Source organism: Pagrus major, chromosome 23, assembly GCF_040436345.1.
Source record: "Pagrus major chromosome 23, Pma_NU_1.0".
Taxonomy (NCBI): Eukaryota; Metazoa; Chordata; class Actinopteri; order Spariformes; family Sparidae; genus Pagrus; species Pagrus major.
In genome coordinates, this window is record NC_133237.1 from 25,513,451 (window position 1) to 25,528,661 (window position 15,211).

Consider the following 15,211-nt stretch of genomic DNA (forward strand, 5'->3'; position numbering starts at 1 on the left):
TTAAACACTTCTGTTTCTCTCTCGTGCACAAACACACACCGAACGCACAGTCATGTAAGTATAATAGCAGCTGAATCAATCAATCATGGACGCATCTCAGTGGTTAGTCAAGTGATTTAAGACAAAAAAAAACAAAACAAAACAAAGAAAATAACCTGGAACTTGTATTTATAGAACCAAAATCATGTGGAGTCTTTGATTTGGAGATTCTTCTTCAGCATACTGGAATCATGCTCTTTGTGAATTGTTCCCACCTCTTCCATGTACGTAACTGAAAGCATTGTGTTTGGTATCTTAATGGAACTTTGCTTCTCTGGGTATAAAAGCAGTTTTAAAGTGTCGGTGGTCAGAATCATGTTAGACCTGCAGTCCAGTCAGTGCTGAGAGGCTGCCGTCCTCACCGTGCACTGGACTATATGCTGATATATGAATAAAGAAAGAAAGAGAAGCGTGTTGTGTGTCTCTTTTCTGAACACGAGAGTATCGGGTGTGTTTCTGTGTTCGTACAGAATATAATGAAGGTGACCTGCAACATGACAATAAAGTAAAACAACTGTGTGACGAGGAATTCGACACCAAGACAGACCGACTGAGGATATACTAAGCTAAAAGGGTGTCGGCACGGATCAGTTTCATCTTGGATCTATAATATTATATTCTCTGAACTATATACTCTTAATAACACGATTCTACACTGTATCGTAGCCTATATACTCTATACAGTAGTGTCATCGTGTAGCCACAGAAGAGCCAGAGGATCATAGAGACACACAGCTGCCTGTAATATTTCTATAACCATTCATGTAGCATCTGTGCTGCTGAAAATACACAGACAAACCAAGGGTCCGTACATTAGAAATTGACTTAAAATAAAACCGATTATAAAAAATTATGTATTTTTTGCAAATGTAGAGTGGGCATATTAGCTCTGTTAAACTGTACATAGAAAGACAATTTCTGTGTCTTTCTTTTTAGACGTAAGCATAACAAAATGGCAATATAATCTGTAAAAGAGTGGAATATAAGCCTACATCATTTTTAAATTTTTGTATTTATACAATTATACAGTACAAAACATTTATACAGTTATTTATACGCTCTTCAAATTTAATATAAGTATATGTTTTTAGGGTTATTTGATAGTTAAGTTGCTGTATAAGTGCTGAGTATGTATAATATTATTTTAGGTGTTTTATTTTGTAGGAGTCTGTTGATGTTAAAGCCCTCTTTAAGAAGTAGTTTTATCCCCGCCCCCCTCTCTGGAGACGCCGCTCTGATTGGTCCACAGTCCTGCTAAATAATTCCACGCACCAATGAGCGGTAAGAGTCTCAAACGTCATCATTAGATGCCGGAAGAAGTGTCACATGTGTCAAAGTCCTGCTGAATGAGCACCTAGCAACACTTAGGTAATTACATCTTTAAAAAACAACAGTGGAAATGCAGATACGAGCTTTGACAGAGTGGTTTGAGATGTAATTAACCGTCGCTGGTTGTTTATTCGTCGCTGGGTGACGTGTTTATTATGAATACGGTCCATCTGAAGCTGAAGTCCTTCACGTTGCTGCTGTTTAGATGCGGAGCTGCTGCTGCTGCTGCTCCGCCGGCTGTCGCTCGCTGTGATTCTCGTGTCCCCCGGACTGTTTTCCAGTGTTTCCGAACAATGGCCTCTTCTAATAATAACAACAACAACAACGACCCGGAGATGAGACCGCAGCCGGGTCTGAAGAAAGCCAGGCAGAAGGAGCCGCTGCGGCGGGTGAAGACCAAAGAGAACCGGGGGAAGAAGCGGGAGCTGCACGGCCCGTCCACGGTGTACCTGCAGGTGGTGGGTGCGGGGAGCAGAGACAACAGTGCGTCACTGTACGTCTTCTCCGAGTACAACAGGTAACTTATACTCGAGTATTTCGTTACTTAAAGTAGGCAGGACTGTCTGTCACCCACCTGTCACTCCAATACTAGAGGTACAAAGTGTTAATCAATTAAAGAATTGACTGTAAATAATCATAAAACATTAATATGTGGTTTCTTAAAGAGCATCTTCACAGCAGTCACATCTGGTTTTTGCTGACCTCTAGTGGTTAAACTTGTCACCCTCAAGGTTCAAGGTGAAGTCCTTGAAAATGAATTTTAATGTGTGGTTTTCAAGGTCTGTAAAGTGCTTGGATTTATGATAAAGTACTTGAAACTGCTTGAAATTAACTTAATTACGACCCGACTGAAAAGTTGATCTCTTGATTTCTTTATATCTATATTTATATCCAATCCCAATACTGACATACCTATTCCACACTATTTATATCTCCGGACTTTATATTCCCGAATGTCTCTTAGCTGTACATATTTTATTTTTATTTTTATTTTTAGATCTATATTTCTATTTTATTTTATATTCTTATATTTCTTATTTCTGTCTGGATAGAGGGAAACACAATTTCAATTCTCTGTATGTCTTGTACATATTGCAGTTTTGACAATAAAGTCAACTTTGAACTTTGAACTTTATCTAAAAATGTCTAAGTTTTTGGGGCCACCTAAGAACTGATGTTTTATTAAATGATTAAAAAAGCCGGTTTACATTGCAAAATGCATCATATCACATCCCAAAGTACTGGAAAAGCTTAATAAAACACATTGAAAATGCTTTAAAAGTGCTTAAACAAGATCCAACAATCATGTACACGTCATCGTCCTCCTCTCTGCTGCAGATATCTGTTCAACTGTGGTGAAGGAACACAGAGACTCATGCAGGAACACAAGTAAGCTGCTCTGATCATCTCGCCGTACAAACACAGATATCAGCCGAGTCATCTGATGACAAAGACGGACAACTTTAATATTCCTCTTGTTTCCTTCTGACAGGCTGAAAGCGACTCAGCTGGACAACATCTTCCTGACCAGACTGAGCTGGCAGAACGTGGGAGGTTTATCAGGTCAGGACTTTATTAATCCCATCTGTTACAGGCCGTCACTCTGAATTTATAGAAGTGCTGGATTAATTAACACATTTTTACTTATAGAAGATCGTTCCACCTCATGTGTTTCTCACTGCTCCCAAGTTTATTCATTTGAAATAAGAACTGGAGAAGAGGATTGATGGGAAAGTAGCACTTCCTCTTCACAGTTAATTAGAGGTTTAAATTGAAAAAGATGGCTGAACGTATAAATCTGTTCTCAGAGGAGTAAAACATCACAGAATGAATGCAGAGTACAATGATATTCATTTGTCATTTATTGAGGGAACATGTCCGACATTTTCATTTTCATCAGATCTTTATAACAGGACTCTTTTTAACTAGAATCCTGATAAAAGTAAAATGTAATAGATATTTTATTCACTGTGTTGTTTCCTCTGCAGGGATGATTTTAACGTTGAAGGACACTGGTGTCCCAGAGTGTGTTCTGTCTGGACCTCCACAGCTGGTGAGAGACGCCAACACACACTGTGAACGTGTCTGCAGCAGGTTTTTAATACAACAGTCACTATATTCACTTTACACTGACTGTGTCTCTACTTCTTCTTCTTCTTCTTCTTCATCCTCCTCCTCCTGTCTTCTGTCTTCTTCCTCCTCTTCCTCCTCCTCCTCCTCCTCCTCCTCCTGTCTTCTGTCTTCTTCCTCCTCTTCCTCCTCCTCCTCCTTCTCCCTCCTTCTAGGAGAACTATCTGGACGCCATCAAGTCATTTTCTGGACCACTGGAAGCGATCAAGCTGTGTATGTTGATTTTCACGGTATAACTGCATTATTATCTGCATGATATCAGCACCATGTGATGTTGACTGTGTGATGCACTTCCAGCTGTGCGACCGTACACTGAGGAGGCGTATTCAGACGACACGATGACCGTTTATCAAGTGCCAATATTTGGTGAGTTCAAACATTCGTGCTCAGTCTTTTCTGCTGTGTGATTTTCACTGACTCTTTTCTGTCTTCGCTCTTCAGGTCAGTCGAGGGGGGACAGCAGAAACGTCTCCCCCAAGTCGGGCAGGAGCAGCCCGGCTCAAGGTCCGGCCTCCAACAGGACGGACGACAACTACACTAACAGCCACAGAGGAAGCCCAGGTGAGTCCAGGAACAGACCGTCCTGTCAGCCTGAGATCCACTTGTAGGAATCACTTTTGTTAATTAGGAACAAAATACAGCTGCTGTTTGTTTCTGTTCTCTTGCAGGTGAAAGACAAAATGCGACCAGAGATCCGTCTCTGGTGGTTTCCTTCATATGTAAGGTGGGACACTTTCAACATGTCGTCATCTCTGTGAAATACGATGAACACATGAAGGAACTTTGTGTTTTTTACTTTCTTCTTCTCTACTTTTAATTTTTGCAGCTTCACCCCAAGAAAGGGAATTTCTTAGTACCTCAAGCGAAGGAGCTCGGTTTGCCTGTGTGAGTGGATTTTTAATAAAAATCAAACAGTCGGGGATCGGTTATTAAAATTAGATGATGCATTTTCTGTCGTCTTCTTCTGTCGTCTTCTTCTGTCTTCTTCTGTCTTCTTCTTCTTCTGCAGCACAGTCTTACACTTGTTTGTTTATTCACCTATTATTTCAGCCGTAGGTGTAAATTTCCAGCGGGGTGCAGGGGACACGTCCCCCTCAATATCTAAAAAAGGACATTTGTCCTCAAAAATAAACACATGAAAGTAGCAGAAGACTTTTATTTTCACTTACTGCTCTCGACCATAAATTGAAAATGCACAAACTGGTGCATAAAAATCTACGAGAATGCAGAAAATCAATCGTGTGATGCTCAAAATTAAGCCTACAACTCATGATCATCGTTCAGTCAACAGTATAAAATGAAAGTTGTTCTTATCACAATCTTCCAGAGGTTGAGATCAGAAACTCAAACTGTTATAAAACCTTTTGTCCCCACAGAGGCACAGCAGCGATCGGTCCGCTCATATCGGCTCTGAAGGACGGGAGAAGTGTCACGTATGAAGGCAGAGAGGTGACGTATAAAGATGCTCCTCGCTGATATGACCTCTGTTATCAGGCTGCAGCTCTGAACCGTCTGAACTGACACCGTTTCTGTTTTAGATCCGACCCGAGCAGGTTTGCACTCCCACTGACCCGGGACCAGTCTTTGTTGTCGTCGAGTGTCCGTCTGAGGAGTTCGTTGAATCTGTTTGCAACAACCGGCAGCTGAGAAGGTTTGATTATCTGTCGTTTTTCTTTCTTGATCTGATCTAAACTGAATGTATGTAAGAAAATGTTTTTAAATCCAGTCTGTCGTCCGCTCCAGATACCAAACTGGAGGCTCGGAGGATCCTGCGGTGCTGGTGGTCCACATCACTCCAGACTCCGTTCTGAACACGGATGAATACAAGAAGTGGATGGAGAGGTTTGAAACCAGACTCCATAAAGAATCCTGCTTATTTTAACATTCAGTTGAACATACTGAGAGTTTCTTTCTGTGTGTCTGCAGGTTTCCATCCACAACAGAACACCTGATCCTCAACGAACACGTCAGCACGGTCCACAACATCAGAAGTCACAAGATCCAAGCTCAGCTGAACATGATTCACCCGGAGATCTTCCCACAACTCCACTCCTACACCACGAAGGTATTCTGCTGTTCTTAGCATGCAGGATAAGTGTGTGGAAGCGCAGCTGCATGCTAAGGCTAAGCTAGCTGTGTCGTCAGCGATCCGGCTTTTGATTTAATCAAAATTAAAAGCTCATTTAGTTTAATTTTGGCTGTAGAATAGAAATTATGACACCCATGATATTTAAAACGTATTCTCAGCTTCATAAACATGTTGGAGTTTTTGTTTTCATCGCAGTTTTTAATGCAGCGTCTCTCAAAACTTTATTTTCTACTTTGCTTCAAAGGCAGAGTTCACAAAGTGATAAATCAAGTACGCTGCATGAAGAGTAGTTATAAGAAAACATCAAAAACAACTTGTTTTTGTGTGCGTGTGTGTGTGTGTTATCCCCAGGAGCCTCAGGCCTCCCTGCACATCCCCAACGTCAGAGCCGAGTGTCTCCTCAAGTTCCAGCTCAGACCTGTAATGGAGTGGCAAAGGTTAGTTTGTCCTTCAATCCCCCCAATTTAGCCGACATTACTCTGCAGCTCGGAGCGCTGCCGTGTCACAGAAAACAATCTGGGCCGGACCGTTGCTCTCAGCCGCTTTCATCCTCTCTCTTCTTTTTAACCTCGTCTCATATGTGTCAGGGTTTTTTTCTTCGCAGTTTCTGTCAAGTACTGTAGAGGCGCCTGAAGGTCAGATGTGGGGAAAAGAAAAAAAAAAAAGACTCCCTGTTTTTTCCCCGGCAGTGTTTTTTTTTTTTTTTGCGGGGCAGTGGTGTGTGTCTTCCTCACTCCTGTGTTTGATTCGTTAGAGACTGCATCCCCTCCTGCAACACGGACGAGTTTGTGAAAGAAGCTTCAGAGGTCCCAAACTTTCTGGAAGAAGTGGACGAGTGCAGGAAGATCTGCTCCACCGACGCTGCTGCTGAGCCTCGTGGTGAGAAACACCACATCAAACTGTTTCTGTCTTTAAAGTGGACGGCTCTTCTGCGATGTTTGATGTTATTATCGTCCAATTTAAAGCAACATAATGTCACATTTTTACCTTTAAAATATCAGCTTCTAAATCAGTTACAGACCTGGGATTTGTATGTACGACAGCGGGGGGCGCCAAATCACACAAAATGCCATTTTCTACATCATGTTGCTTTAAATTTGTGGCAAAAAATAAAAGATTTTGTTACGTTCCTGCATCCACTTGGTGCCAGCTTCGATATTAATTAATCTGAAGAATTGTTTTATTCAAATTAAGTATTTTCTTGTGATTTTTAACATTTTTTTTGAGGATGGTGTTGTAAAAATATGACTGCAGACATTTAAAGCTTCAATAGAAGCTTCTCAAGAACAATAATGTTGTACAGCCCGCCGATTGTCTTTTTTTGTCTGCATCAGCTCAGTGATATATATGTTTATTCTGCTGCAGGACGAGGAGGAAAGTACCCAGAGGTGGTTTTCATAGGAACGGGATCGTCTCTTCCAATGAAGATCAGAAACGTCAGCGGCACTTTAGTGAACATCAGGTACAGATCTCAGGTTCCCACATAAACTCACAGGTAGAAATCAATTTTAAAATGGTGTTGATGTGTATTTAGTTAATTGTTGTTTAGTTCCCATGAAGCTCAGTGAAAAGTGGACGATAATCCACAACTCAACTCCTGTAGTTTATTGTTTGTTCTTAGATTTATCATCACTTAAAAACATTTTACACAATATGAGCTTCAGTCTGTAACAGCATAAGGGAGCAGGGAGATGAGAAATCTTACGACTCATCATCATCTGGAGGAAACCAGACGCCAGAGTCGACAGTTTACAGTAAACTGCAGTGAACATTGTTCTCTGGAGGAAAGTCTTAATGTGAAAACACATAAACATTCTGGCAAAAATCTGCTTTAAAATAATTGACTTCTTGTTTTTCTTGTCTTCAGGTGTCGCCTTCATGTTTTTTTTTATCTCTTTATTGCGACGGACAAAATGATAGAAAGTCGGCGTAACAACTCGACGAACTGCAGCTTCTGAAACGATCAGAAAAGTTGAACCGAGAACATTAAAAACTTCGATACACATTCCTGGCGATGGTTACACAATCGTCCACTGACCTGCTGGTTGCTGCGATGCACCGGAAAGACAGAGAAGAAGGATTCAAACTTCTGAAGTGTTTAATGAGAAAAGGAAAAGCATTCATCACATTTAAACCCCAAGAATACACTAAATGGGAACACTGAATTCAAATATAACTTTAGTTCACAAGAGAAAGACTCCACCGGGCCCCTTTAAGTATCATTGCAGCGCTGTTACATTAGATTGCATTAGTTTTAACACCGTGTATCTAATAACCTGACAGCTGAGTTCGTTGTTAATGTCTTCTGTACCCGTTCTATTATTGAAACATCGACATCTTCACTAGAATTTTAAATCAGGTTTGAACAGAGTTTCACCAAACAACAGGAGCTTATAAATACGGACTCCAGCAGAGATAAAGAGGTCGAGAGATCCGTGTTTCTGTAAAAAACTCAAACACTTTTAATAAATAATGATGTGTGTAGTTGGATCTCACCCAGAAATCAATTTCTGTCAAGAAAGTGTTTTTTTGAGCTCATTCAGTGTTTATCTGCTCATGATTTCCTCTTGTTTTTTGTTTCTGCGTGCAGCCCGAGTCAGTCGGTGCTGTTGGACTGTGGCGAGGGGACGTTCGGTCAGCTCTGCAGACACTACGGAGAAAACGTGGACGACGTTCTGTCCAAGATCTCGACCATCTTCATCTCTCACATGCACGCTGACCACCACACAGTAAGAAGCAGCGTTAATACACGATCAACATGTTGATGTTGGATTATAATCATTCAGCTTCTAACCATCGTCTTGTTTCAGGGGCTGCTCATGATGCTGTACGAGAGGCAAAGAGCTCTGGTATGTTGAAGAAAAGATGATGTCATTATGTCTAAAATGACTTGAAAATAAACAAATATATACAAAAAATGTGTATCTTCCAGACAGCGATGGGGAAGCCATTCAGTCCCGTCATCCTGGTGGGTCCGGCCGGGATCATGAGCTGGCTCAACCAGTATCACAGCTGCTGTGAGGAGATCCTCGACCACATCAAGTATGTGAACACACGAAACAGTCGAGTCGATATAAAATTGAGTTTTCTAGACATTTTATAGAACAAAAAACTTAGTTGCAGCTCAAGTCTGAGCCTCTCCAATGGGTCATAACATGAATCTGAGGGGTTTTCAGATGATTAATGGGAAAAGAAAGAAGAAAGTTCACTTCTCTTATCTTTACTTTTAGTAAAACACTTTATAATTATTAGTCTGATCTCTATGCAACAAACCAAAACTGTTATAAGCTTTAACTTGTGAATTTCCTGAACCCAATGAAACACCGGCTCTTTAGTACAGAAGAGGAATCGGGCCGCTGTAAACTAAATTTGAGTTCTGACATTTAGACATGATCAAGTCAGACTTCTGACTCCTTTTTCTGACTTTCTGGCCCTAATCCTCTGCCGTAGTTTAGGTATCGCACCTAAAGCTTGAAATAAACACAGTATGAACATTGCTCAAATGATAAAAATTCAGCTCAGAGGGCCAAACATCAAACATTCATAACTTAAAAGGTACTTTGAGTGCAGCTACAGCTGTTTAAAATAAGTTTTAACAGACATTTTTTAATGGAAATCCATGACATGACCTGGGAGAAGTTCTGAACTGGATGAAATGAGCCCAAAGGACGTCCAAAATTTACTTTCCACCGCTGACTGTTCAGAGATCAACTCTTTGGTAACTGTCAGCTCATGACATGATGTCTCTGCCGCCTCTGTGATAGCACAGTTACATCTGTGTGTGTGCTTGATGTCTTTAACGTCGTCTGTATTGTGTTTCAGCTTCATCCCTAACAGATCTCTGAACGACGGAGCCGAGGCGCCGAAGCAGAGGACGAAGTCGCTCATCCAGGCGCTGCTGAAGAAGAACGATCTGGAGAAGGTCTGCAGCTCTGTGAACATCTTCTAACATTAAACCCTTTTGTACTTTTTAAAGTTACTCATTACTTTGTGTGTGTGTGTGTGTGTGTGTGTGTGTGTGTGTGTGTGTGTGTGTGTGTGTGTGTGTGTTTCAGTTTGAGACCTGCCTGGTGCGTCACTGTAAGAACGCCTTCGCCTGCAGCTTCACTCATCAGTCTGGATGGAAACTGGCGTTCTCCGGTGACACGATGCCCTGCGACGCCTTCGTACACATCGGTTAGTAGCACTCAGAATGATTAAAGCCCACATTTCACTGTGAGTGTGTATCCACACACACACACACACACACACACACACACACACACACACACACACTGTAGGTAATAGCAAATTGAGCGTTCAAGCTTTCAATATTACAGAGATTCATATAAGGTCGTCTCGACTTCACCACTCGTTCTGAATAATTTATCCGATATTTCTTAATGCTTTCGATCACTCTCGGAGCTGGCAGGCGGGTTCTTCTAATGGTTCCTGCGGGATCCCACTTCATTGACTCTTCTTAAATTGCTTGACTGGATTCTGTCCAAGCAAAAGCCTCCCAGAGACGGCGAGTATATCCCCACGACTGTTCATTATAGATGGCCTCGACTCGGCGGACAAACGGGGCGTGCCGATTCTCGATTACGCCGATGACCTGATTGATTTGTCCTGCGGGACACTGAGGAGGGCTGTAAGTGCTCGTCTGTGATTCAGGCCTCTGATTCTGCCGTCTTTTTTAAGGAAAGAACGCAACACTACTGATCCACGAGGCGACACTGGAGGACGGGATGGAAGAGGAAGCTGTGGAGAAAAGACACAGGTGATTAAAAGCAGCACAAACGAGCTTTAATGTTTTTATGCAAGCGGATGAAAAAATAGAAACTGCAGCAGCCAACAAAAGCACTTTATTGGCTGTTTGCAGTTATTTTTGAGTGCATTGTTAAATTTCTTTACACCTCCGCAGATATTGACTTCGATTTCTGCACCTTTTTATGGTGTCGGAGTGAGAATCCGTCTTCACAAAGCATCTTTTATGTCCACAGAAAAACAATATTCCCACTGAAAGTTTCCCTCCGAGAGCAGAGTAACACAAATCTGACTTTATGCTCCGATTTCTGACAGCACCACCTCCCAGGCCATCGGCATCGGCATGAGGATGAACGCCGAGTTCATCATGCTGAACCACTTCAGCCAGCGCTACGCCAAGATCCCTCTGTTCAGCGAAGACTTCACTGACAGGGTCGGGATATCGTTCGACCACATGAGAGTGAGTATGTTCGTCCACGTGTTGCCTTAAAACGCTGCTGAGTGGATTTAAAAAAACACTCGACAGCTGTCCTCTGAAAAGGGAAGTGTTTTTCATGTCTTTGTGATTTTCACACAATTGCAACAAACATTGCAGTTGTTCAACACTGATTCTCGTTATAAATCTTTTTTCAGCCATTAATGAGAACATAACGTGTCTGTAGCACCAGTATCTAAGGGTGTTAAGTATTAAAAGCTGGATTCTTGTTTTTACTTCTTCTTTAAGCAAATAAATGTTGGTCTAAATCAGAAAAAAATGCTTCTTTTAGACGATTGGCTCACTTAAAGAAACAAAAACATAACTGTACAATATGTATATCGTACCAGATAACAGCTAAAAGCTATGATGCAGGTTACAGATTCAGTTTGTTAAACTTTGGCAGTAAAATAAGCAAAAACTCACACAAGAAAAACACCCTGAGAAACAAACGACTAAGAAGGGATACTGACTTCCCAGGAGGGCTCACATAATCATTAAAAACAGATCTTATTGTCCTGATGATCAACTCAAATATCCATACACAAGTTCCTCGGTATTAAATTCCTGTAACTGAGATAATATAAAAAGTAAACATCCTGTATACATGTTAGTGACAGTAGTTTCCTCTGTACTTCTCCCTCAGTGACATCCAGGCGTCAATCACTCCTCACACTCATCTGTATTTGAAAGGAATAAATAGAAAAATGACATGTTGGCTGCATGACTGAATTCAATATATAAAAAAAATCCTGGATGCACTTTTCTATTTACTCTGGCAACACAAGTTCACCTTCATAAATCCACCACCGAGTGTTTGTTGTTCCAGAGAGCGAAGAGTCACGAGGCTCCATAAATTACCAAGAAGCAAACATTACAAATCATCCAACGGAGGATATTAATTGGTCAAAACGACCCCGGTTCAATCAATCCATCAACATTTATTTATACACGAGAGATCACTGAAGGGTGACCCTCATTTCTATTGTGTCAAACAAACAACAACAAGGAGAAATACTGACGAAGTAAAGACACTCATACATCAGACTAATTAAAAGCCACGAGGACAAAAAATAACATTCATTTACATAAAACTCTGAAACTCTGCAGCCACGCCCGAATCGTTTGTATTCCAATATAATAACTGGAAGTAAAACAAAAAGACAATAATTTAAAATTAAAAATGTGATTAATCTGGTGATGAAGACGAGAGATTGGGTTTACAGCTCCAGAGATAAAACCAGTGAACTGACCTCGACTGAGCTTTGTTCAGTAATTTTCATCTATTTAACAGAAATATTAAAAACTGTCTTTTCACATTATTGTAAAAGTTGTTGATGAACCACAGCTCGACTCCGACCTTGTTTGTCGTTCCACCTGTTTTTGTACTTTTTAAAATCCTTCTCAGTTTTGTTTTTCAGCTGTCGAGACTCATCAGACCGACGTTCAAAGACTCAAAGACAAGAAAATAAAACCAGAGTAAATGAGATTTTGAAAAATTAGATAAAATACAAATAAAACACTGCAGACAAACAGGTTAGTGATACGTTCGGTTCATTTTTTCCCCCTTTTTGCCTAAAATATGATGAGTTCTGTCTGTTAATGATGTTGAGTCAAAGTGACCAGAACAAAATGAATCAGAGCGTCGTCGGCCTCATTTCAGTTCAGTTTTTCAGTCCAAACTCAAGAATAAATACTCTAATGACATTTAAAGTGCTTCACATGACACAAAATGAATTAAAACAAGGATATATAAACATGTTTATACTGTATAACTGCATTACAGCGCAAGATATGAAGGGCTGGTTGTAAATATGTCGTAATGAAAGGCGAGCAGAGAAGTTTCAAGCATCATTTTAAAAGAAATTCAGACGAGTATTTAGATCTCATCTCTGACGAGTCGACAGAAACAAACTGAAACTGAGAAAACTCTGAATGTTTCTGTGCTGTTGTGTTAATGTGAGACCTTCAGACTGCAGCTGCTCCTCCTGAGCTTTATGTTGTTTCACTTCACTGCAGATTTTCCCTCCTGAAGTGTGAAAAAGAGATTTCTTCCCTTTTAGACGCGAGGCTGCTGGAAGATAAGATTCTGTCTCCTTCAGGAGTTCGGACTCAGACCCGCTGCAGCCACTTGACCGTTTTCTCCATTTCCTCTTTTTTGCTCAGATTCGCTTTGGGGACCTTAAAATCCTCCCCAGGCTCATTCCCGCACTAAAAACCTTATTCGCAGAGGAGATCGGCGAGATGGAGGAGAGGAGAGACAGGAGGGAGCTGAGAAACCCGAGAGGAAGCAGCTTTGAGGTGAACAACGAGGGAAAGACGAGCGACGTGAGCCGAGCTGCCAAAAGGGACCAGAGAGACGACGAGGAGGCGACGACGCACGACGTGGAGATGAAGAGACTGAAGACCAGCTGAAGATGATTTGGTTTAAAACACGAGGAAAAGACTTGAACTGAAAGCATGAGTTGTTTTATTTAAATGAATTTGAGATTTTTATTTGGTATGTGTGGCTTGATCGAAGAAAACTCGTGTGTAATTCGGCGCACAAAGCTGAGCTATGAGTTTAGTTTTTGTTTTTCATTAAACACAATAAAATAATATCACACAGTCGGCAGTTTCTCACACCGTGTTGTTCGTCCATTGAGAACCACCTCCTATCGTCAGGGTTTTGTTCAGTTACTTCGGGTTTATAGGTGATTGATGAGGCTAATACTGGCTCGAAAAGTTCCAGGTCTCATAGATTGTCAGCAGTTCTTCTTTTACTGGCTCGTTCCTCGTTTCTCTGCTGTTTAATGTGTAAAAAGTGGTGGAGTTTCCCTTTAAGGACACTGACGAAGCATCGCTGACAGACACTCTTAAAGTGTTTACAGCTCTCGGAGAGTGACGACTGCATATGTGAATTTACTTTCTTTTGTGGCTCCAGAGGAAGCTGCATGTAATCTGATAAATTATGATGATGTCACTCCGTGGCTAAATTGCATCGTGGGTAATGTAGGCATCAGCTACAGTCTACCTTATTTGTTTGGTGTCTGATTTTGACAGGTGGCTCTATTCTTACATATGGCACCTTTAACCCTCATGCAGCTGATAGAAAATACAAATAAAAAGTCACTCAGACCAACAAAAAATGTTCGGTGTCAAAAACTGCCATAAAAATACTAGTTTTTCAACACCAGTCCTGATAATAACCATCAAATATTCATTCATTTTCAGGATTTTAACCCTTTAAACACCAGTTTGTTTTTGACACGTGACATTTATTTGTACTAAATGTGGTCTTTTATATGAGGGTTCAGTTTTATAATGAGGCACAGCCCTCTATACAACAAGGGAAACAGCCAAAATACAGGTAAACTCCCCAATCTAGGGAAAATAGAAAAATTACTAAACTGATCCAGGACCACAGAATGAAAGCCTGATAACATGATTTTATGCTGCAATGACAGTGAGATAAAAACAGTTTTAGCTGTCTGTCTGTAATAAAGAGTGTTTTATAGACATTATATGAGCTGAGGTTGAAATTGAAAAGAAAATAAATAAACACCTTCACCAACATGTAGCATTAATCCAGCTGTTTTTTTAGGATATGTTCAGGTTTCAGGTCGATGGTGATGTACAGGTGGCCTCTCACAGCTGGTTTACTGGTGATTTGGGACAATAAATATATTAAAGATGAACCTCACACCAGTTTGTAATCCCACTGAGTGTTCATGTTCTTAAAACACAAACATTTTCTGAAAGTAGCCGAGCTGTACCACCTGGAGAGAAGTGAGTCCATGTCAGGAATCATTCATCTCAGGTCCAGTGATGTAATGTAACTCAAGTACTCAGCATCAGATCACGTTAAACATATGTGGAATAACTTGTATCTCTGAGCTGCAGCTGAGTCGATGTTGAACATTTCCTCTTCGGTCCACGTGGGGGCTTCAGTGAGCCGTCAGAGCTCACAGCAACATTTACTGGAGCCTGAAGGAGAGAGGGAAGGAAATCAGCAGCCAACATGGTGATAATGCTCATGAGGAGCGACTTAGTATGTTTTGCCACTTGAGGGAGCGTTGGCTGCAGGAGCCTCCGCTGTTTACACCAACAGTGAGGAGATGAGGAGGGTGTCAGCCGTTACAGGGGTCAGGTGTTAAAACCATTAGGAGATATTGAAGACATCGTCCTGTGTGGGGATCGTTACAGCGTCTTAAATGGGGTTAAGACACATTTTCCATCCACATACGGTACAGGAACGACTGAACTTTGATTTCAGAGGCTGACCTTTCAATTAAAGAGGAGAACGATCCCACAGAGGAAACATCCACCACCGTCTTGTTTCCTGCTTCTCCTGCGTTAAGATTTTATGTTAAAACCATCAGATTTATGGTTTAAAGGCCAAAGGTGAGCCAGATTTCTACGCT

General features: G+C 41.1%; 1 protein-coding gene across 1 annotated transcript; it reads left to right on the forward strand.

Moving 5' to 3' along the window:
• The first annotated feature begins 1,363 nt into the window (after positions 1–1,363).
• On the forward strand, positions 1,364–13,418 carry elac2 (elaC ribonuclease Z 2). The gene is made up of 24 exons (XM_073494934.1): positions 1,364–1,885; positions 2,707–2,757; positions 2,861–2,931; positions 3,357–3,421; positions 3,654–3,711; positions 3,796–3,864; positions 3,940–4,059; positions 4,167–4,222; positions 4,325–4,383; positions 4,875–4,947; positions 5,037–5,149; positions 5,242–5,340; positions 5,425–5,563; positions 5,939–6,024; positions 6,342–6,466; positions 6,953–7,049; positions 8,178–8,316; positions 8,398–8,436; positions 8,520–8,629; positions 9,410–9,509; positions 9,643–9,763; positions 10,268–10,346; positions 10,649–10,793; positions 12,975–13,418. The coding sequence occupies exons 1-24, from the start codon at positions 1,524–1,526 to the stop codon at positions 13,221–13,223; spliced, it is 2,625 nt and encodes an 874-aa protein (XP_073351035.1). The 5' UTR covers positions 1,364–1,523; the 3' UTR covers positions 13,224–13,418.
• Positions 13,419–15,211: the final 1,793 nt, after the last annotated feature.